This window comes from Apostichopus japonicus, chromosome 8 (assembly GCF_037975245.1).
Source record: "Apostichopus japonicus isolate 1M-3 chromosome 8, ASM3797524v1, whole genome shotgun sequence".
In the NCBI taxonomy this organism is placed as follows: Eukaryota; Metazoa; Echinodermata; class Holothuroidea; order Aspidochirotida; family Stichopodidae; genus Apostichopus; species Apostichopus japonicus.
This window is the reverse complement of record NC_092568.1, coordinates 32,603,409-32,628,162: the sequence shown is the minus strand read 5'-3', so window position 1 is coordinate 32,628,162 and position 24,754 is coordinate 32,603,409. Positions and strand designations below refer to the sequence as shown.

The following is a 24,754-nucleotide window of genomic DNA, read 5'->3' as shown; positions in this document are numbered from 1 at the left end:
ACTCATTTGAGTTTGTTTATAATTCGTTGTATCTCCGGGTCTGATAATTCATTATGACATAGTTTGAATAAATATAAATGTAACAGAAAGAAAGGAAAACGCAAATGTAAAATTTACCTCCACAACATTATATAGCATAATATGATATTTTTTTTATGAAACCGCTTTGATAGGGCTTACAGTTAAGCCCGAGCGTCCAAATTTGTGAAAGATGACCAGCTCGATCCTTCCTATGCGCGGTATACAACTAATGAAATTTGACCTTCAATTGGTATAAATCAACTTCCTTTAACTGAAATTAAAGGCATCATATATCACCATTGATATCACCTTATGCATCCGTTTGTTATCACCTTCATTATCGGACGGAAGTCTTGATAAAGTAAATAATTATACCGCAGCAAACGATTCCCAAGAAAACTAAACACACAGCCAATTGCTTTGAAAGGCGGAAGTCTGTAGATTGAAATGTATAAAATGTATTAAATTTTCAAAATATGATCATCTGTGGTATTATGTGGTAAGCTTACTGGGTCTTACGTCACCTGATATAACAGAGTGATTCGCTACTCCGCGGTATGAACTTCTGAAACTCATAATTTTCTCTTAGAGGTTTGGCTCACCCAGCGCCGCAGGTAGCCCGGTATACAAGTATGTAACTTAACTCCTGATATATTAGTTATTTCCTGTGTAATTTCCATCATATATCAGTATATAAGAAAGAATGTTCGAGTGGACAAATAACCATCGATTGTGTTTTCACTTGAATCCGTAACTTGAAGGATCGGAAGACCTTATCTGATCATAGATAAACCACCGGAACTGAGTAAAGTATTCTAAAATTACCTACTTTGGGTGTTGGATAAACATGTGTTACAGTTATACTTGTGGAAATGAACCACATAAAACTCAACGCATACGTTTTCTTCATCCGGCAAAAAGGATGCAGACTCCAGTGTATGACGCCGCGTGAACAAATAATAAATTCATCCCAAATGTGCACACTTTACTCGTTACAAGTGCCTATATGACATCGACATCCCCATCCTAACCACCTAGTAACATTTACCATGTAAAGCAGGGTTTCCCTAACTTTATCCCACCCCACGAATCCCCTGTGGTTGCCAGAGTTGCCCACGAACCCCAGCTTTTCGAGGCACGATCTGAGTCATTATTATATTATAATACGCATAACAGTGCTTCCTAAAAGATCAAGTATCACATGCATGGTACGTATGGCAACATATGCGGTATCGCGAAAAGAGTTTGTCGATAGGTACGACTTTTGTACATTAGTATATTATAATGGTATATCAGATTTTAGTTCAACAAAATGTATTCTAGTTTTGACTTTCAGAAACGTCTCACGAACCTCCTGGAATGGACTCACGCACCCCTGGGGGTTCATACACCCCAGGTTGGGGAACCCCTGATGTAAAGCTATCTCATAAACTGAAGACCTGAAATTCCGAACAGTATACTGCCTGGCAACGAATTAATAATTACGATCTGTTCAAAATTTAAACCGTTTTTATATTTCTAATGCCGTGTTTCATTTTGCATGTTTGCAGACATCATTTATTTTTCTCCTACTTCAACTCGTATGATAACAAGCATACATCACAGAAATAAAAATGTGAAAGTAGGGTGATTTAACGGGATTGGAATTCGAAGTGGCGACTTTAGTGTGTAAGTCGTTGGAACGAATGCAGTTTCATAAATGTAATGGTTGAGAACTTACTTCCGTGCATTCATATGAAGTTGCTTGGTTGTTTTGAGAAACATCTCGAAAAATGGCAGCAGCGCGTGGTAGGAGAGTTTTCGATCTTGTCGTAACTCGGCTTCCTTGGACAATAGGAAACAGTGAGTTTAACTGTGATGTATGACTGTTTAATGAAACTTTATAAAAAGCGTTTCTCTCCCTTAGGCTGCCTTTAATGTTTCGTGTATTCGGTATGACTGTATCCTTATAGTTACACATGTGCGTAATTAGCCTACTGCAGGAAAAATTGCAACATACACAATGATAGTATCCTACAGTATAACCTGTAGTGTAGGCTGTACTGTAGCGTAAGGCTATGGTAATGTCAGTGTTATTTAATACTTGGTAATAGTGTACATACTGTTACTGTTAGGCTACTACTGTACATTTTACGGACCTGGGTTTCCCAGATATAGTCCCATGGTATATGCTTGATATTATGGTCTAAACTAAAGCAACGTACTTTATAATATGCAAACATTGGCAGTTGTCACCACAGAGCTTAATATAGGCAGAATGTTGCGCCACCACCAGTGTTATGTCCCAATCTGCCGAAGTCTAAAAATAAAGTTCAAAACTGTTAGCAAACTGCTTATCCACTAGAACTTGAGCCTGAGTAAGAAAATGTAAAAGTAAGCCTGACGTTTCGATCCTAGCAGGATCTTCAGATGCTAAATGACACAATGAAGAAGATCCTAGTAGGATTGAAACATCAGTCTATCTTAATACTTTTACACAAGGTCTAACTTAGTAAAACTTGTGATCCTATTTGAGTACCAGTACTCAAAATGCATCGGGGTGATGGGCAATTCCCCTGCAAAACTGTAAAAAATCTCTTGTAGAGAAAATTGAGAAAAAATATCATAAAATTTGAAAAATCCACCCATGTGAAGGAGAAGGGGGACACTGCAGTCTTTTGTTGGATGTTCTAAAACTGAGCGTTTGGCACATTTGCTACTGGTGATTGGTGTACAAATGTAGTGGACGTGGCTCAAAACACCAATCCAACTGAAACAACTCAATATTTAATTAATTATCATCCATGTATGTACTCTTGACTGCTGATGATATAAACTTTTAACAAGAAATGAGACCAACACATTGAAAAGATTTTCTTTCTGTTCAATGTGAAAATAGAAAGAGCACTTGAAAGCCTTGGAAAAGCTCTCATTAGCCCCAAAATAGCCCCATGAAAACACATGCTTCAGTTCACTATAGAGAGCCCTTATGTCTGAAAAAAATATTTTGGCCCCTGGTATGTACAATTTGCTAAGTATATACTGTACAGGTAGATCCCACTTAATTATGAGAGATATTTAACAGTAAAATTTACAGCGACTATTTTAAAATATTTCATATTGAGACATTAAATGGTCAAGAAATCGTAGATAAGGTTTTCTAAGAGAAAAGAGGTATATATTTAATTCCCTGGAGCAGAAGATTTTACCTTGAAATATTGAAGAGAAAATAAAAATAGGTGGATTCAATTCAATATTAAGAGTGAATTTAAATCTATAATTCAGCAGTCTTACTTCTGAAGTGTCTGCCTTGTTCTTACCCACCCATGCAACATGTTTTCTATAAAGTATGGAAATATTTCACAAGACTTTCCAACTCTCTAAAAGCACAAAGTTTTATATTTTTAACACAGCTAAGTCATACTATTCTTTCACTTTTTTGAAACAAGTTTCATCCCAATTATTTTTTTTACAAAATGGACAATACAGAAAGATGTGTTTCCAAGTTTCATTGTCTGAACCACAAAAGGTACAGAAAAAAAAAATTGTATATGTTCCAGACAACACAATTGAAACTATGGAATCTTAGATTTCCATTTTACTGTACATGAAACAAAAGTAAAAACAAAAACAGGGAGTGGAGAGTTTATCCAAAGTAATAAATGCATATAAACAAACTTTGTTGCCCTTTTTGTGAGTGAGTATCTTATTTGTGAGAATTGAATTTATATAATTTATTTTATATATAAAATTAACCTGTCACAAGGTAGGATTCAACAATAAGTAAAAGGAAATTGGTTGATATTATGCTTACTAATAAAAAATCAAGAGATTTAAAACTTTGTGAAATATCTTGGGAAATTTGATTACCAGCTGCATTAAAACATTTAAAGTTTGGATTCATTAATAACTGTAGCTTCGATTGAGCTGTCCCTTTAATTCTATTTGTAAACATTGCTTTAAAGTTTTTCTTTCATTTCATGACTTTACAGTTGTAAAATAATCAAATTTGAATGGAACCTTTGATGCAGGTTTCCATTGTGGTTAGTAGACGATATAGATTGCAAAACCGGATGGATTCGTAGATATCAGTCAGAGATATCACAAAGGGTAGCACAAACATGTTTGTCAAAAAGTTAAGTGTTCTTGTGAAGTTACAATTATTTAAGTACTATGAGAAACCAAACAGATGGATGTCATGTATGTCTGAGTTCTGATAATGGGTTCAAATTGAAATGAATCAGCCATGTACTTAACTAAAGAGTCTCAAAGTACTCAAACTTTGATAAAAGGATTTTTATCTCGGTGGTACTGAATCCCTTAGTGCATGCAATTAAGTACTCGACTACAGGTCTATAGTACAGTAAGTATCACATATGTGAAACTGCCTTTTTGGTTTAGATGATAACTGTAACCTTTGCATTCATGATGGCGTATGTGTGTAAGTATGTGTGTGTGTGGGTGGGTGTTTGTGGGTGGGTTTATGACGCCCAGCTTGTGAACACAATATCTCAAGAAGGGAAGGTTGGACCAATTTTATATTTAGTGTGTAAAAGTACTACATTGAGTACAAGAAGCCTATTGATTTTGGTGAAGGTCAAAGGTCATCTGGGGTCACCAGGGGTCAAATTGTGAAAACCTTGTAAACACAATATCTCAGGAAGGGAAGCTTTGACAGACCTGATATTTAGTGTGCAAAAGTACCACATTGAGTACCAGAAGCCAGTTGTGTTTGGTGGAGGTCAAAGGTCAGTTGGGGTCACCAGGGGTCAAATTGTGAAAACCTCGTAAACACAAAATGTCAAAAAGGGAATATTGGGCAGACCCCTTATTTGGTGTGTAGAAGTACCACATACAGTGCAAGAAGCCTATTGTTTTTGGAGGAGGTCAAAGATCATTTGGGGTCATCAGAGGTCAAATTGTGAAAACCTTGTAAACATGATAACTACATTAGGTCAGATTTTTGTAGAAAACTGCTGATGTCACATCATCGAAACCACAATGCATTTTTGCATTCTGGTTGTTATTCTGTGAGAGTTGATGTATGCCAACCTAAAGCACGGCACTCTCATAATTGGTCACGGTGGATTCTTATTAAACAGTTTCATTTCCTCATTTGTTTGTGTAGATGAACTGCGAGAATACTTTGCACAGTACGGAACAGTGAAAGCCTGCAGGGTCGCATTTGTAAGTATGAAAGCCTTTTTCATAAATGATGTATCAGTATTATCTTGAATTTATATGAATTTATGATGGTGGTCAAAGAAAGATCTCTTACTGAGGATGTTCGGTGTGTTACTGTCAATGCCTTGCCATCGAACCTGTAGGATGACTCCATCAGACTTAATTATCAACACTGATGCAAGCAGACTGAATTACAATTTAATTTCAAAGTTTAAATCAAGCTTGTTGACTTTTATTGACATTGCTAGAATAACACTTTCCACTTTCAGTCACAGTCACTCAATCAACTTGTTTGCACTGAGTATTAGAGACTGTTTCATCTTTAATACCCAAACAAATGCACTTGACGGATCGCCAAAACGAGTGAGTGTTATAATTAGTCATGAGTGGAGTCACTTATTAATTTCAAAAGGGGACTCGCTCGAAAGGAAAATTTTAGTGAAGAATTTTTCTCCCCGGATACAATGCAGTGACTCAAGGAAAGGACTGGACTCAGGTCAGAAATGACTGGCAATGAAGTGATACATGTAACCAAACGGATAGTCCATCTGAAACATTTATTTAGACAAATGAATTAAGAATATGTATATGTACTAAGTATCCTGGTGAAATCTGCATGCAATTCCTACTGTACATTGCATATTCCAGATGGTTGGAATTGTCACAGTTTTGAGTGTTGACGCATGCAGTACATATGTGATGATGTCATACACACTGTTGCATACTGGCGGCAAAATTCTTGTGGTTGTTTCCCTTTATTCTCCCACGTTCTTCCTTTATTCAGGCATGAGACTCTTCCGCGGAAACGCGGATTTCCGATTTTTTTTTCTTCTCATTTTCGCGTTTTTTCTCGTAATTCGCGTTTTTTATTATTTTTTTGATTTAATTTTTTTTTTTTTTTTTCGCCGAACATGCTGGACTGTGAAGGGAAGGAACACCGAATTTGACCAGTGGTGGAATCAAGTAGCACAAAGCAAGCAAAAAAGCCTTTTTTTGGTTCAAAAAAGCTAATGGATAAATTATACAAGCAGAAATTCCACACTTTTTTGGCGAGTTACGTGATGTGAAAGATTCCATCTAGAGTCCACCATTTTGCATCTAAGCCCTCCTTACCTGACCTCCCCCAGGACGGCGATCGATAAATTTCAGATTTTTTTTCCCCCGGCTCAGTCTCATCCCTGTTTATTGGTAAACTAAAAAGTTTAACAACTGTGTATGATTTCTGAAAGGAAAAAAAGGAAGAAAACAGTGTTACTAGTGGCATAAGCATACTTAAAAGAAGAACGTCATGCGACAACATGGTTACCAGTTTTTCTCCCAAAAACGGTGAGAAATAAGCCCAACTGAAATATGTAACCTTGAAGTATTTATTTAAAACTTATGGCACTTAAGGGCATCCGTACAATACATTCGACAAAGCATTCCCAGTAGCCTTAACGACATAGGAAGAAATATTCAGCCAGCTAGAACCTGTGACCTCTAGGTCAACTTATAACTTAAAATATACATACACAACTTAGGGTAAAAAAGTAGAAAGTAGGTTAATAGCAACTGTATACATCTCTCGACCCAGTAACAGGTCATAACTAAGAATGAGCTCACAGGCCTAACCTAGCAGAACCACGTGTAAACAATCCCCACCATAATAGCCTAGCCCTTGATACAAATAATACGCTAAATAACTCCACTCTACACTCCCTATTAAATATACAGCTAAATGTACGTTGACAAGCAACTAAACAACAACATACATTAACATCTCCACTGAACGTTATACGTTTGAATATATAAAATTTTCAAACTTATAATTATAAAATTTGTTTATGTAAGGTGGCTTAGATGCAAAATGATGCTATCTACACATGATTTTAATACAATTATTGGGAAGTTTTTTTTTGGGGGGGGGAGCTGCATCATGCCATCCCCAACTGGTACCCAGGGCAGACGTCGCCCCTCCCCCTCCCTCCCCCTCCCTCCCCCTCCCCCTCCCTCCCCCTCCCCCTCCCTCCCCCTCCCTTCCCCATCCCTCCCCCTCCCTTTGAAGTTCTGATTAATATGGGAAAGCTCATTAAATATGTGCAAAACTATGGCATGGAGTGTTACGCTCATCAATATGTCTTATATATTTTAGCCCTTAATAAGTTAACCTCTAATTATAAGCTGACATATATCACTTGATTAATGTGATGTTCCTCTTTTCACAGAAGACAACAAAATATTTCCAAAAATTGCCTTAGACTACAAACCTGTGTTCAGTGTCCTTGAAACAAAGGTTGTAAAAAAGAAAAGAAAAACATAACAGAAAATTACTTAGGCAGTCACTCCTCCATTTACATCATCAATGTCACTAATTAGCTAATGTTCATTTATTAACAAAACTAAAAGTACAAAATTACTTGTAAAAATTGTCAATCTTTGATGGGTTTTGACGGGAGTTGCAGCTATTTTTACAACTTCTAATGCCTATTAGAGTGATTACTACTGATTAGAACAATGTTGTTCAAGGTTTCGATAGACCTTTAAACTCAATATGTTTATTCAGATGGAAGTCAATGTGGCTCATTCACAGACACACTATCAGTTGTATACATATTCATCAATAACTTGTCCGTAATGTAAACTTAATGTAAGACGTGGCTGCTCGAAATTTATGCCGTTGTTAAACTTTTCTTTAGTACTGTAGTCTTGTGTAATTCTGTCAGTCTTGCACATAACAGTGGTACACACTTGAATCCAACTACATTATCACTATGGTTTAAATTTGTTTGGTTCCTCTTCGTTAGCTACCAAGGGTTTGAAACGATACAGACAATGTTTTGTCCCACAAATTTGATGTGAGGGTTTTGCAAACTTTTGAAGTTTCTCTCTGGGTTTCTTTCTTTCTGGAATGATGCTTGTGAATGAAAATGATAGATCATGCTTTCAGGTTTCTCATCTTTATTTGCAAATTTCTGTCTACTTAGCATTAGATTGTGGTATCAATGAAACCTTCATGCCCTGAATGACACGAGCCGCCAATTTAAATGTTCTTCAAAGGCAGGCACGGATCCAAGAGGAAGGGGAGGGGGTGTGCAGTGGGTGAACACCGTCCCCTTTTCAACCTCAAACCCCAATATAAAAGTAGTTGTTAGAACCGACTTGCACATACAGTAGACCTAAGTTATAGCCTGAATATACCTCATACACCATTTCATGTCCAGGAATCCCCCTACATGGGAATCCACTTTCAACGATCCCAGGGCCGTTGTTCTTCAACTCCTGGATCCACCCCCGGAATATCTCTACTGTTCTTGGAAAAATTTTGAAGCATGTATAAATTTTGAAACATGATTCCTTTTAGTCTAGAAGTTTGTGTCACCATCGTCCATGTCGTCCATGTCCCTTTCGTTCAACTGCAGCGTGTTACATGCCTCTCTTGATCAATGAATTGTAGGTGGTAAATTACTATCGCAAGAAACATTTGTGATATTTTCCCATTACTCTACACAACCATCTTTTTTTTATCTTTTTTGTTATGACAACATGGTACTGTATTAGGATGCAGTTGTCACCTTGTGATGTCACAACACTTACTGTACACCTTGGCATCATCTCTTCCAGTAGAATATATAATTTGCTGAAATAATGCTCTAATATACTTAAGGATAATTGATTAATTCAGAGTGAGCATCCTTAAAGTCAATATTAGGGTACAGTACATAAAACTCATTTCGTACCAGTTGTCCATTAATGTATCAATCCTTCCTTTTATGGCTTATGTATCGAGACTTAATCACTTGGTTTCTGGCGACAGAAAATGGTTATCCACCATTATTATCATGATCAACACAACAAGTACAGATTGGCGACAAGATGAGAAGGTTCTCTCAAGACGAAAAGGTTCCCTCTGATATAATGTTGACATGATCAAATGAGACAGCGGTGTCATTTTAAATTGTTTACGTCCAGGCTTGGACGTTGTCATAGGTTACGTAGTAAGGTGGTGGACAGGAAATAAAACAATGATGGCACGGTGGTCCAGTTTCTAATTTATTATAAGATACAAACAAAACCCTGCAAGAAGAATAATAGAATGACGAAAATGTTAGCATGTTCTCAACATGTTAGAGTGTAAACATAAAACCATAAACCCTCACACATGAATTGTTTGATATTATAACATATCGGACTGACACAGTTACTGTACATTCATACATTGCATTAACTTAATATTCCATCACTACAATTGCAAGAATTCCATCAGAGTCCACCGAATATAATATTAAGCAACTCTTTACACACGAAATACGGTATTAAATTAATTGGATTCTAAAGTATACGTAATGACAACAAGTATGCAGTTAATTACGGGACCGTTGTTTAAGCAAATCCGGTTCTTCACTTGCCAGCCAAAACACGTGGGAACATGAAGTGACCCTGAAGCCACATGCGGGAACACTCAGTACCCCGACTTACAATACATAAAAGTTGGCAGGAACACACAGTATGTATGTATGTATGTATGTATGTATTTTAGATCCTCCTGCAAGCAGGAACTCCCGAAGAAGCCTCATTGGCTTATCAAAGCCGCAAGCTGACCGAAATCGGTCTCTTACATTCATATTTAACGTCCATGATTATGAATTGTTGATTGTCAACAACTCTGTAACTGGACAACATATACATTAATCTGGGAGTGACTCGAACCGGGGACCTTATGATTGAAAGGCAACAGTAGCTACCTTTGACCCAGTTCGGCAGGAAACACACAGTATACCTGCACGGTACGGAAGAGTGCGTCGTCACTCTTGCACCGACATAATAATAATAATGAGCCACGCCCCAATTGCAACTACTACTTTTATACTAGCCCTCGGCATCTCAGGCAAACATTCCATCCAAACACTGAATGAATGTGAATTGAGGTTACGCAAATTTACTCCGCGTAGTCCAGATGCCCAGGCATTCCCTAGCCCTTGAATATCCCGACACAGTTATTTGCTTACGACGTGACTGAATTCCATCTGGCAACGTGACAGACGTAAACACCCTTTCAGAAGGATACAGGGAATCATTTGTCTGGTATAACAATACAATCTTCTATGAAAAGTGTTATCAAGTTTGCTCCACAAGTGTAAAGATATATAGTAGTTGTGTTGTAAAGCAAAGTATAGGACAAGTTATTAAGAGAGAAACGGCCAGAACCTTCAAAACTGCGACACAGACTTGAGGGGCGAGGGGGAGCAGGAGGGTGAGGGGAAAGGCATTAAGTGCCAAAAGGGTACTTACTGGGTTTATGTGGTTTTAGATGAGTTAAGTAAAGGTGTTGAGGTATTTACTAGACCTACATGTTGTTGTTTATACTAAGGAATATTCTAGTCCCTGAGGTGGATGTGTGATGTCAGGCGACTGTGTTAAATACTGTCAATGTTAAGACGGTATTACAGTACATGCATGTCATGTTCATCGGTTCCTCTTATATCAAATGGAAAGCAGTTAAATCATATTGTTTCCTTCTCTCATCCAGGGAACCCATTAGTGCAAGAAAAGGAAAGGTCCTTTAAAGTTTCATATTTGTTCTACAGAGTGATTTCAATAACCTTGGCAACAGTTTGACAGTCAATATTTGCTCTGTAACTGTTTTCTTAAATACTTTGAATGGAAGTTTTTTTTTTCATTTGTTGTATAATGATGACCCTAACAAGGAGAGAGTCATATGGATAAATTGTGAAAAATCATGTGCAAAAATGGTGAAACTGTAAGCTACAGTAAATTAGCCATGTACATATAATTTAAGTGCCTGTTAGAACAAAAGTAGGCTAAAAATTTAGTTTCAAGAGTCTCTGCTTCCATGCAGTTTATGAAAATGTGAAAGTAGTTTCTCTTTGTGTAAGCGAGTGTGAATGACTTACACGGAACCTAAAGCTAAGCAAGTCTTTATGTCGGTTCTGGGAAATTTCCGATACTAACTAGGTATATGATGAGTAGTGTCAAGTAACATCAATTAGAACTAAAATTAAAAACAAGTGTGGCTCATTAACTTTTCTGGAAATGGTTTTCGTTTCAACTAATGAAGAACTTTGTACACTAATTTCAAGACTTTTGATTTACTTCTTGCATGGACATAAAAAGTGCACCAAAATGAAATAGTGCTTGGAGCGATGGTCTATCCAGATTCCTTGCCGAAGACAGAAGGAATCTATGCGATGGTGATAGCGTGTTTATGTCTGTGTGCGTGACACTTTGCTCGTAAATGCTCTAACTTCAGATAGATAACTGGGGTTCAGTTCATATAAATTGGTATGTAGGTTTCCCTGAGGAAGAATAGGTTTGGGATTGTTGTTGGTATTTGTCAAAGGTCATTTGAAGTCAGCAAGGGTCAATGTCTGAAACATCATTCACACAATGCCTGAAGAAGTGCAAGTTGCAGGAAGTTCAAACTTGGTGTGTAGCTTGCCGTTGGTGAGTAGAGGATCTGTAGTGTTTTTCATGAATTTCAAAGGTTATTTGGGGTCAACAGAGGGGAAAAGTGTGAAATCTTGTGTAAGCATGATATCCTAAGGAAGGTCGCCTATGCACTATTAAATATTTGGCATGTGGATTTCCTTTAATTAGTTCAGCGAACCCTATTGTTTTTGGTGGAGGTCAAATGACATTTGGGGTCAGCAGAGGGCAAAATGTGATTATATCAAAAGTTCTATATCTCCTGAACCAGTACATGAAGGGAGCTCATATATGTATGGTATGATAGTCTTGTGTGTTGTATAGTTTGTATACAATTTGATGTAGGTCAGAGTTCAGTTAAGGTCACCAGGTGTGAAAAATTGAACACTATGTAAATACAATATTTCTAGATAGAAAACTGTAGTAGCTGGTATGTATGGCTATGGCTTCTCAATAATGAGTATAAGAACCTGATTGTTTTTGGTGGAGGGTACAGGTCATTTGGTTCAGCAGAGGTTACATTTTGGAAATTTTAAACATGACATCAGAAGATAATGTTGATCAGTTTGATCAGGTGTCATATTGGCATATGACTTTCCTACAATGAGTAAGTCCTGTACAAGAGCCAGTAATTCTTTGTGAAGGTCAAAGGTCATGTTAGCTCAGTGAGGGGGGAATGTGTAAACCCTTAAAAGCACTATAATCCTGTTTCAAATCAATGGTTGCTTAAGGCTAGCAGAATTTAATTCCTGAAAACCTTTCTTTTTAGTTCTATAGGGATGTGGTAATAAGCTGTTGGTTTCAAGCGTAACATTTTGTGGAAGGACATGGTGTACAGAAAAGCACATACTTGGTCAGACTTTAATTGATGTTATTTGTTATGAAATCGTTTGTATTATTAAGAGCCTAATTAATTCCTGAAGGTTTACACCATGTCATGGGAATACTTCATTTGCTCTCACTATCTTGGTATACACCCATGCCCTCACCATACTTAATTGGAACAGGTTACAATGCTGTTTTAAGATGTCATTTCTTTGTAAGTCAGAATGTACTGCAAAACAGATCTAAATACTCAATATTAAAGACCTGACGTATTTAGCTGACTTTAAGACATTACAATTGTCCTTATTAGTGCTTGGTATTCCACAAGGACATTTAGTGACAGATATTGTCCAAATATTTTGCCCAGATATGATTCTGATGGACTGTCATGTGACAGTTTCAACCATTCCCGATGAATAACTTTTCTGTGTCAGGATTTGACCTTTCCTCTTTTAAATGGCTGACAGGGTTTTCCACTTTCCACCATAAATGACTGTTATTTGTCATCATTTTTCAGAAGGGTAATACCTTTGCAATGATCAACTTAAATCTAGAACTCATTTCTGATGTTCTGGTACCTGACTTCAGGACACATTTTCCTCAGTTCTTCTATCAGTCAGGTGATTACATATATACTGTACTGTAGTACAAACTTATAAGGTAAAGAGTCACTAGGCCTGCCGGCTCTCTGGTTTATTAATCAATTGCAACCGTAAATTACCCCTAGTGAGGAAACAAAAGATGGAAGTTTTTATTACAATTTTTGTTATCAATTGACAGATTGATTTTTACTTTGCCAAAGTTCAGAATGAAGAAAGTTGAAATCAATTTTTTACTCAGCGCAGCAACTCGACTTGGCAGTTGTTATGTTACTCCACATTCAGGAAACCTAATCACTGGATATGCATCATCAATGACTTTATTGTCCTATTTAGTTTATTATTATTTTGTTTTATTAATTTGCCAAATCCAGATGGCTACTTTTCATGACTAAACTAATGCAACCCTGTTACTACTGTGACTGAAAAGTGAATTTTGCTTGTATGAACCAGGCATGCATCAAGGGATGGGGAAGGAGTGGATGGGTGGGGTGGGGGGGGCAGGGAATGAACACCTCCTCTTTCAACCTCCCACAAATATTTTAACATAGTCATCAGCAGTACCTTGCATTTAGTTGACAGTGTTTCAGAAAGTTCAAAGAATTTTTTCTTAAGGAGTGAAACATCTGATGCTGCTCTAAGGCCTGACTTTATTATCTAAATGAAATATGAGGCACGTTTGTTTTTAATAGGAAAGGTAAAAAAAACAGATGAATTTCATCGTCATAGTTGGGATATAGCACCCCTGACAAATTTGCAAGATACCATGGACTGCATAAATGTAGTGTAGTATCTAGGGCAAAGATATTGTCAACAAAAATGGAAAATTTGCAATCTCAGGTTTACAAGTTCTGTGCTTGACCAACTGTGATACCACCAATCAGAAGCCACAGTACATTGTGTTAATATCAGGTGTTACACCTCAGTTTCATTGAGCCTTGCAGAAGGGAAGAGAAATTTGACTTTTTTGTACGGGGGAGAAGTTCAAACTTTGTCTAGGGCTATGCGTAACTAAGTGAACTCTTTGTAAATCAAGTGGTTCGTTCTCTCATCTGTCCTGCATGAAAACGTTGACTCCTAGTGAGATGCATTGCCTGAGAACTACCATAGGGTATTAAGCAAAAGTGCTTACAGTTGATTCATCTCAAGTTGTTGCTTTCCCAATAATCAGTAGAAGCTCTTAAGAGGCCTTGGCACTTGTAACTTGTAACACTTGTAACTGATATTGCTAAAGAAGCCAAAAGGGATAAAAAAAGGGTAACTAATAGAAGTAGAGAAAGAGAGAGAGATGTGGAGAGAAAGAGGTGGAGAGAGAAATAAAGTGTAAAAAAAAGTTAGATAAACAGTGGTCACTGAAATATTCTTAAATAACTCAAAGAGCATGTATGCAGTTTAAGGATATGTATACAATAACTGGCAAGGATCCTCATTGTGAAAGACTTTCATACTAATAGAAGTAGAGAAAGAGAGAGAGATGTGGAGAGAAAGAGGTGGAGAGAGAAATAAAGTGTAAAGAAAAGTTAGATAAACAGTGGTCACTGAAATATTCTTAAATAACTCAAAGAGCATGTATGCAGTTTAAGGATATGTATACAATAACTGGCAAGGATCTTCATTGTGAAAGACTTTCATACATTTTACCCTTGTCACGTATTTACGTTTACGATCTTGTCAGTGTGAGACTAAGCACACATGTACATTGTCAGAGAAGTGTGGACAGGATGGTACAGTACATTGTGTTTCTTGAATGGTTTCATGAAAACTGGGCAGGAAAAGATAATAAATGAACTCATGCTTGAAATCTTTTGTTATTGAATAAGTTGCTGTTGCATGTATAAAATGATACTGTAAATATTAATAAAAGGTGACGTTTGCATTCTCTTTGTTTCTTGACAGGACCAAAAGACAGGATTCTCCAAGGGTTTCGGGTTTATTGGGTTTTCTAACCCAGCAACGGTACAGGCAGCCTTGAAGAAGGGATTCCATGTTATGGATGGCCAAAAGGTGTGTATATATACAGCAAAGGAAATGTTTACTTTAAAGGGAACCCTTTTTTGAATACGCCATTAAGTACAAAGTTTCCCTATGCCCGGACTGTGACATTACAAAACAAGCCAGCAAAAGCTTGAGTACCACCCCTAGTCTTCCAAACATTCAGTAACACCTACCGACTCTTCAGAACACAGACTGCCTAACAGTCAGTCTTTCTAGAAGGTCCAGTAACCGCCAAACTTACGGGATATTCTAGTGCGAGCTAGTTTCAATCTGTAAGAGACTGCTGATGTATTGAACGTATTTTTTACTCGTCCTGCAAATTGTAAAACCTGTGCTCTAGTTGACTATACTGTACGAAAACTATTGAAATCAACATAATGTAACGTCTCGTACCTTCATAATCAGACAAATTAATCGTCTCTCAAAGGATGCAACATACCTGATCTATTGTTATCTACCTGATCTATTGTCATCTACCTGATCTATTGTCATCTACCTGATCTATTGTCATCTACCTGATCTATTGTTATATACCTGATCTATTGTTATATACCTGATCTATTGTTAACTACCTGATCCATTGTTATCTATCTGATCTATTGTTATCTATCTGATCTATTGTTATCTACCTGATCTATTGTTATCTACCTGATCTATTGTCATCTACCTGATCTATTGTCATCTACCTGATCTATTTGTCATCTACCTGATCTATTGTCATCTACCTGATCTATTGTTATCTACCTGATCTATTGTTATCTACCTGATCTATTGTTATCTACCTGTATGTGGAATACAGTACAGTGGGTAGTCTAGAAACATGCTCTGAATGTGAATGACTCAGCGAGCACATATCAGCCCTTGGAATAAAAGGACTTGACCAACCGGTAGCCAAACACTCCAAATTGCCCCAAAATTGGATAACAAATTTATTTGTTATAGGCACTAACCAAAATGTTAATTGAAGTGATAGGGCAAGAAAAACCAAACAGAAGGTTTTTGAAACTTACCCAAAACATAATAGTTTTCCTTTGTACCACAAGAGCAGCTGTCAATTTTGTCTATGCCCACTATGAAAAATGTCCATGTACTGTAAATGCACTCCCACCGTCATTTTCTGTGACCCTGTACGGAGATTGAGCTAGTATTCCCCAAAGCTATGCAAACCAATTTCTTGGCTGTTCAATTTTCATTTTTGTAGCCAAATTGCTATTCCATATTCTATGCGGAGTTTGCTATTCCGTATCTATGCAAAGATTAGCCATTCCTCATTGTAGCAGTTTTCCCATAAATACAATACATACTGTATGTACTAAATATGTGAAATGAGATACTGCAGAAATATGAATTTGAAAGTAAGTCAATACACCAACAAGACAAATCCATTCCAGGATTGGTTTCAACCTTTTTAGGGCTCATAAGGAGAAAGGTAGAAATTTGAACCCTAAGACCTTATGTCACAGATGTGAGTCCATACCATTTGCCCCCAGTTTTATTTCTAGTATCAGGGAAATAAGTTTTGGCTGTTATTTCTGTCATGTTGGTAATGTAGTGGTTTGGTGTGGTTGTCAGATCTTAGTCACCAGGGGCTGCCTTCTGAACACTTGCAACACTTCTCAAGACGAGGGCTGAGTACTGATTATGAAAGTTCAGCCCAATCTCGACGCCGTTCTGATGGTTGTTATGTTATAAAAATTATCAAAAGTTGTGTTCGTCTCTAATTTTAATTACAGAAGAAGTCATCCCCATGACCCCTGGCCAGACCAAACAGAAAAGTTTCATGTTGCATTCTGTTGAATATTATCTACTGTTGAAAGTGAAACCAATACAAATTCATTTTCTAATAGGTCAGCTAGGAAGTCATCAAAGGATCATGTTACCATTCATAAAATGTTGTTATATGATTTGCAGTTGTTATCCATTGCAAGCAAGATTTGCTTCAGAATCATCTTTGAACTGTTATAAAGGTTTTGTTTAGCGTGACCGTGACATGAATTTCCTTGTTTGATCGTTTCCTTGTGTTTCTTGCACTTCCTCTTTCATCTTTGTTCGCTTATGTCTACATTGATAGTTATTTTGTCTACTCATTATGTCTACATATATATGTCTATCTGTAGAGCAGAGGATTTCAAGTTGTTGGGTGATGAAAGACAGCCAATTGTCAAATAATCCTTCTCATGTCTGTATGTATATATATAAATATATATATATATATTTATATATGTCTATCTGTGGAGCAGAATATTTTGAAATAGAAATAGAAATTTAATAAATCCTTTCCTTAATTTGATACTATTAATGATTGAAAGTTGCATGCATACTGTATATTATGAACACTAATTGTTTTTTAAATTTTTTTTATTTCATTTTTTTTGCCATCTTTCTGACTAGACAAAAAACCCAAAACCCAAATCACTGTAAGTGTAAATGTTGTTACTGTTTACCTCATTTGTGATCCTGGTGGAAATGAGTTTACTTTCACTATGTGTTAGTCAGAGAAGGGGTTTCCTTTTCTAAACTGACCTGCATTTGTGGAAATGGGGGATGTGGATCGGGGTGTCCAGGGATGGACATGGTAGAGGAAGATGGAGTGATAACATAAAGAAATTTTAATCTTTGCTATTTCTCTTTTCCCCAGGTTCAAGTTCAATTAAAGAAGAATGGTGACAGCACAGTTGGAACAAAACAGCTCAGGATAACTGAAATATTGGACACTGAGAACTCTTAAGATAACGTTTAAAGAAGAATGGAACGTGAAAGAGAGAGAGAGACAGAGAAAGAGTATCTCGTAAAATGAGGAATTAGAAACGAGTTGAACTATGCTTCACGAGGATTGTGATTTTTGTCTTCTCCAAATCCGCAATTTGCTTTTCTGGAAGAAGAGATTTATGGAAGGAAGCAACATGTGCAGAGAGCAGCCCTATCTATTACAATGTTTATTACAGTTGAATATGTATTTCAGAGAATTTAGGTTTTATGTGGTTTCACATTTGCTGCAAATAGCATGAGTGAGTGATTTATAAATGTACCTTGAAGGTCAGTGATTTAAAAGATAACACATGAGAGTTTCAAGAAAGCAAGGATAAGTACCAGATGGCAGAGGGGGGGGGGGGGGTCAGCTATGATATCACAGTTTCAAGTTTCACAAAATACTTACTTTTGAAGTTGAAACTTGTTTAAAATTTTCCAATTTTGGACCTTAACAAGTCGTTCTGAATTGACATTGACAATATTTGACATTGCGGAGTGTGGATACAGGACAACATTTCATCTTTCCTCCCTCTCCCCCTCCCTCTCCCCTAATTCTCCTACTCCCCCCTTCAAACCCTTCTCAGCCTATTCTCAGATTATTTACATTTGAATTATCTGTATGTTGCAATGGAACATGGAAATAAACAAGGTCTGCCTATCATTGGAGACAAGATGAATTGAGACTTTATTTTATTGTGTGCATTGTTATCACATCATTCCCATTAGGAGGATGACACACTGTAGTTTGTTGATCAGTTGAGACATTTGCAGCTAGCTGTCTCTGTTGCCATAACAGCAGTTGCTATGATAATACTTTTTGTTCCTAAGTAGCGATTCTCAGGGGAGTCACCCATAGTGGGTAACCAAGGGTGACAGGAAGTCCATATCTGGGTGGGGGGGATCAAAAGCTGGGTGTTTGTGTGGGTGTTTGTATGTTACATCAACAATTTTGTGTCAAAACCTCCCCCAAAATGGTTTGGCTGATTTTCCTCAAACTTGGTAGGAAGGTGCTGCATGATAGAATTTTGTGTCTCACAGACCCTCGGAACAAAAGGTCAGAGGTAAAATTAAGTCAAAAGTGCTTTCTGCTATAACTTCAAGGGGAAATATTGATTTGATATGGAACATCCACAGGTATAATAGGAATGTCAGGGTCTATCAAACTATGTGGGTAGTCAATGTCACGGTCAAATATATCTTTTTAGAGCAATCTTGTGTAAAAAACTCCTAAATGGCTTCGTTGAATTTCCTCAAACATGGTAGGCAGACCTCAGAGTGAAAGGTCAGAGTTCAAATTAATTGAAAAGCAAGTTTTTGGTAGAATTTCAAGAGGGGATATTGAATTGACATGCAACCTCCACAAGTATAATGGGATTGGCAAGTTCGCTCAAAATGAATGGTTACCATGGTAACAGGTCAAAGTCAACTTAAGGTTGTATGTCAAATTAGGAATAATGCGACCTATTGCTGTAACTATAAGGGTAGGTATTGAATTGACTTCCAACCTTCACAAATGTAGTGAATATGCCAAGTACTATCAAAAAATGTGGTAACTAAGGTCAAAAGCCTACATCAGAATTAAAAGAGTAGTCGAAATGTACCTTTTGCTATTTTTCCAAGGGGAAGCACTGAATTGACTTTCACAGGTATAATAGGAATTTCAAGAAATATAAAAAAGGGTGGTCGCTATGGTAACAAATGCGAATTTTCAGAGTTCAAGAGATCAAAATAAGCAAGACATTTAGCTACAAGGGACATTTAGCTACAACTTCAAGGGTCTACAAATATTTTGTGACGCGCCGAACGCGCTAGAGTATACTATATACTTCTTAAACACAAACAGGTGACCGCAGTGCATGCACGCCACAGCGTGTTTTTCACAAGAATTTTGACAGCGTGTTCGTATGCACTTGATGAAGAAGCAAACTAGCGAAGATGCTTTCTTCAAGTTTGATATGAAGATGCCCCGTGCTAGCGACTTTTGCCCTTAATACCTTCGCGATGAAAGGTCAATTGAAAGGAGAAACAGTGACTTTTCGATATGATAACAATGACAAATGTTGAACAGACTTAATTAAAAGTTACGATAAAGTGATTGAAGTTTTGCCAACTTATCTTAGTACGTATAAGGCAATTAGCACGTTTAATTCTGTTTGAGTAACGGTTTGTCTTTAACGTTGGGTATTGTGTTGTTGTGAAGTTTACACATACTCAATAAAAGTTAGCAGCCATTAACAGCATATACTAAAAAATACACAGTTCTTAAAAATAGTGGGCAGTAATTCTAAATAAGAACTGACTGTAACAATCAAAGGTGATATATAATGTCATAATACAAAAGTGATAAAAGTACAAATGGTGTATTGTTCAGTGCGACGTTCTCAATTACATTAAGGGTGTGATGTTTAAAAGTTGTTATGAAGCTCATAAATTATTCATGATAGTGATGTTGTTATTAGATATGCAACACCGTGGGTTGCCTTCCTCTTTGAATTATGCTGATATGATAACCCATTGTTTACTTGTCATTTGCATGTCACGTAGCTTGTAGCCTGGAGTCAGTTCCTCTTATTGTTGCTTTAAGTTTCAAGGCTTGTTTACATAAAAGTCACAAATGATTTACTTACAAAACAATCATTTTGTTTGGTCTTGTAACTGATCAGAAACTATTGTAACATCATGAAGGCGTTATATATGCTTGAAAATATGGCACTTCCAAGTTCTATTGCAAAGAGGTGGGAAATTCCCACAGTCATTCTAAGTTGTAAATTAATATTTACTTATGTACCACGTAATCAATCTCTTTATTTTTCATGTCGTGTGCAGAACATACATTCTTAAAGTTACTTTACATCTTGCTCAAGGCTGTCTCCTGACAACCTTAGCACTCCTTTGCAACCTTAGCTCTACCGTGCAGGCTGTGTGAATTGCACGGTTCACTCAAGCATATGAACAGTTCACTCATATTATTATTACTAAGATCTTATGAGACCAATAGCATAATTTAAATTTTCCTATTTTTTTGGCGGCACACAATATAGCGAGAGTGCAAAGGTTGCGGAGAGACAGGTAAGCTCGTTAGTGTTGAGTATCCAAACAGTTGTTGCCCAATTCGTCGAAACAAGAATGATAGCTTCTTTCAGCTGCAAGAATCTTGTTATCGAGCATGTACTATGATGATAAGACCAAGCAAGAATATTTTTCTCATTCCAAATTTTACAAAAATAATAATAATAATAATTATCAGGGAAACATTGCAAATATAATTGATAGTTTGATTGTACATAGTGTTATGTACCTAACATTGTAAAAAGAAACATTCAGATTATGTTATTTGTCTCAAAAGATCTTACTATTAATACAGGTTTCTGTGTGCACGGAGCAAGTGTGGGTGGGGGGGGGGTGGGTATTGGGCACATTGGCAAGTGGCCCCTCCCAGTCAATTGTGTGCAGTTATCACAAGTACCCATTTCTTTACATTGGAAGTTCTCTTTTATGTTAATGACAACAACCCCTTCCTAGTATTTGCAGTGGTTAAGTGCCCTTTTGCTTTCTAAATTTCCACAAAAAAAAATTGTAATTAGGAAATGCTGTTTGCTGAAGAAAGAAAAAAAAAAGAATTAACAGAGGGTCTATTTTGTTTGGATGTTTCAAGGTGATTTTGTGGTTACCCTCTCACATGATTGTCAAACGTCCCACTGCCCTTAAAGGTTTTATCCCTCCAGATTGAATCATCTTCAATCGCCTCTTTGTTATAGATTTTTTTTTTCTTTAATCTTACTTTAAGAATTAACTTCCCTCACATACCATCTGTGGCAGCGACTTGCACAGGAATTCAACGGAATTCCCCGACTGATTTAGATAAAGGATAAACCTTTATGGAAAGGACAGAGGTGGATTCAGAGTTATTTAAAAAGGGTTTAGCTATGGGCAGTTCCCTGAAACCAACTCCCATATAAGTTCAACCACATGTGACATTGCTTAGACAATAAATTAGGGCTATAATTAGGTCTAAACACAAAGTTTGTACACACTTAGAAATACTATTGGATATTTTATGAGGTTGAAAGGGGACTCAGGGGAGGGTTACACCCCCCTCCTGCATCCATGTCTGATCACGTCATAGGGCTTGAGGTGTGGTCTACTTCTTGCATGTTTGAAGCGTACAATAAATTTTAAAAATCCTTAGATTGAACATTCAATGCTTTTAATCGGCATCCTCCTGGCGTAACTTGGAGGGATTCAATTTTCTTGTAGCCTTCCTCTCAACTTTTGACATAGTCCGTTGGTGAACATTGTTTGACTGGAGGGAAAAGCAATCTAGCTATGCATCCTTGGAGACATTTACAGTCCACTAGCCAATCTATAGGCTGTCCGTTTTTATGATATTGATATTTGAAGATGCCGCAAGTTTGTAGCAAAAGTAAACGTGAAAGAAACAGATCAGAATATACACCATGATCATTTAATTTTTTTCTCTTTTTCTGGTGCCTACATTTCTTGGCACACAGGCTATTGATTGATCTTGGATCAATAGACAGCCTGGTAGCGTCCAGCTAAAGGACTGGGCTATGAAGTTTTTCAGTTTAGTGCAGTGGCGGCGGAACCGGGGGGCTTGGGGGGGGGGGCTCAGCCCCCCCCAATGAAAAAGTTGAGGGGGCAAATGCATGATAAGCCCCCCCAATATTTACCAAGGCTCCGAAACGTGCATCTGCCCATTTTTCAATGCATACTTGTCGATCTGTCCGATGCACACGTATACTTTATAGGTGTAATAATTTTAGTAAATGCTGGGGGACCCTCGGCCCGTCCCCTGGCTATAGACCACATTGTCACCTCAACCGCGTCTTCACGCCCCGTGAAAAGTGGAAGCAATGAGTGTGAGTACCGGTAAGCGCAACACAACTTCGTCTTAGGCCAATGACTTGCATCATTTCAGCCAGTTCTCCAACATCCCCTTACTCAGTGGCGGAGTGTCCATACAGTCAGGGGCGGATGCCCCCTGACTGACCCAAATGGACTGCAGGCGCCCTTTTCAGCTTTTCACTACTTTTTACTTATTCGCGATTATTGACTATTTTATTGCGCTCTCATCTACCTTTGACATTTGCCATATTCTTTTGGTGTAATTTTTCGACAAAATGGCGACACCTATTTATTTTCCGTTTATCTGCAAATTAGCAAGGCCCGGAAAGGATCATTTCCTGCAATCTAGGGAGTATCTTTACTCAAAAATTTTCTGTACGCTCCGCGCCAACCTGTGGTGGCGCTCCGCTTAGATAGTGTCGAAAGCGCCCCTACAGACCATTCTTGTCCCCCTGACCAATACCCCTAGCTCCGCCACTGCCCTTACTACACTCAAAAACGTCTTTGCGAGTACACTACGAGTAATAGGTACTCTCTTAAAACACCATCGAATATACAAATTACAATGTTTTTACAGACTTTTACGTGCAATCTGAGAAATTGCAGGCTTGAGACCCATATTTTAGGGCTAGGTATTCGCAGCATAAAACACTCGTTTCCGGCCATCTGGGGGTTTGAAAAACCCCAAAATTTTCTTGTACGCTCCGCGCCAACCGATGGTGGCGCTCCGCTTAGATAGTCTCCACACATTAGCCCCCCCCCCAGTGGCGTCACCAGACTTTTCAGTCTGGGGGGCACAGGGGGGAACCAGCATTTGATGGGGGCACTTAGGTGGATACGGATTAACGTCCTGGGGAGGGGTCTAAGGGGAGGGGGTGCCCCTCCAGGCGCGGCGGAACGGGAAAATTATTGGGGGGGGGGGGACTAATGTGTAGAGACTATCTAAGCGGAGCGCCACCATCGGTTGGCGCGGAGCGTACAAGAAAATTTTGGGTTTTTCAAACCCCCAGATGGCCGGAAACGGCACTTCCCGAGTGTTTTATGCTGCGAATACCTAGCCCTAAAATATGGGTCTCAAGCCTGCAATTTCTCAGATTGCAAGCCCCCCCGGTTCCGCCGCCACTGCCCCCCCTCCTCCCCTTTGGAAAATTTTCGCATACGGAGGATGGGCTAGATGCAAAGTGCTGCCACATTTGATGCTAAATTCGATCTGAAGATATCTCCAGAAATTGCTCTTTTTGAGGTAATGATTTTAACAAGGCGCAGAATTTTGCGGAGGATATGAACCACATGCTGTCGATATTATGCCTAACCCTATCAATAAAAGCTACATTTGTTGAATTAATGTGTGCATGACCCCGACTCCTTTCTTGTCCTTCTCGTTTTCGCACATTATCTATTAAGATGTAACAGGTTCCAGCATCGTTATTGGCTCCTATCAGGGATCTCACCATGCAATCCAAAGTTTGATCACACATCGAGTATGGCTCAGTATGCAGGTGTGAACATTCGCCATTTGTTCCTACAAGCATCTGACCTCAAATGACCTCTGCACCCCTTACACAACAGGGTTAATATATGGGTCCACAAATATAGGCAAGTATGGTGCCTGCGGACCCTCACATTCTCACATTTCGTCAGCTCCTAACCTGTCAACCTCAGACCAAGGCAACATATTGCAGTACCCTCCCTTCTCACAGTCATGTAGCTCGCGAAGCGGACTTGTATATCCGCTGGTATGGCTTGAGTACTGACACATTCAATGTTAGTATCGACACCTGTTGTGATGGCGCGGGTTACGACTTCGATACCCGACGTTGAAGGATAAACTTGTTAATTTTTTTCGCAGCTCATTTGAAGAAAATACGAATTACTGTGCTTCTTTGTCCTTATGAAAAACCAACTCAGATGATGGGAGTTGAATATAACAAAATATATATATATATATTTTTTTACCAACCCAAATCTCAGATGGGGGGGGGCACCCGGGGGGGGGGGCAGTAGGTTTTCCAGGGGGGCACGTGCCCCCCGGCCCCCCCTTGGCGACGCCACTGCCCCCCCCCCCCCCCCCCCAATAATTTTTCCGTTCCGCCGCGCCTGGTTTAGTGTCG

At 38.2% G+C, this 24,754-nt stretch overlaps 1 protein-coding gene across 1 annotated transcript; it reads left to right on the top strand.

Annotated features, from left to right (window-relative positions):
- Positions 1–1,703: 1,703 nt before the first annotated feature.
- LOC139971635 (SRA stem-loop-interacting RNA-binding protein, mitochondrial-like) lies at positions 1,704–18,454 on the top strand. Its single transcript, XM_071978280.1, has 4 exons — positions 1,704–1,863; positions 5,129–5,187; positions 14,928–15,035; positions 17,665–18,454. Exons 1-4 carry the CDS (start codon positions 1,794–1,796, stop codon positions 17,752–17,754), a joined length of 327 nt encoding a protein of 108 aa, XP_071834381.1. The 5' UTR covers positions 1,704–1,793; the 3' UTR covers positions 17,755–18,454.
- Positions 18,455–24,754: the final 6,300 nt, after the last annotated feature.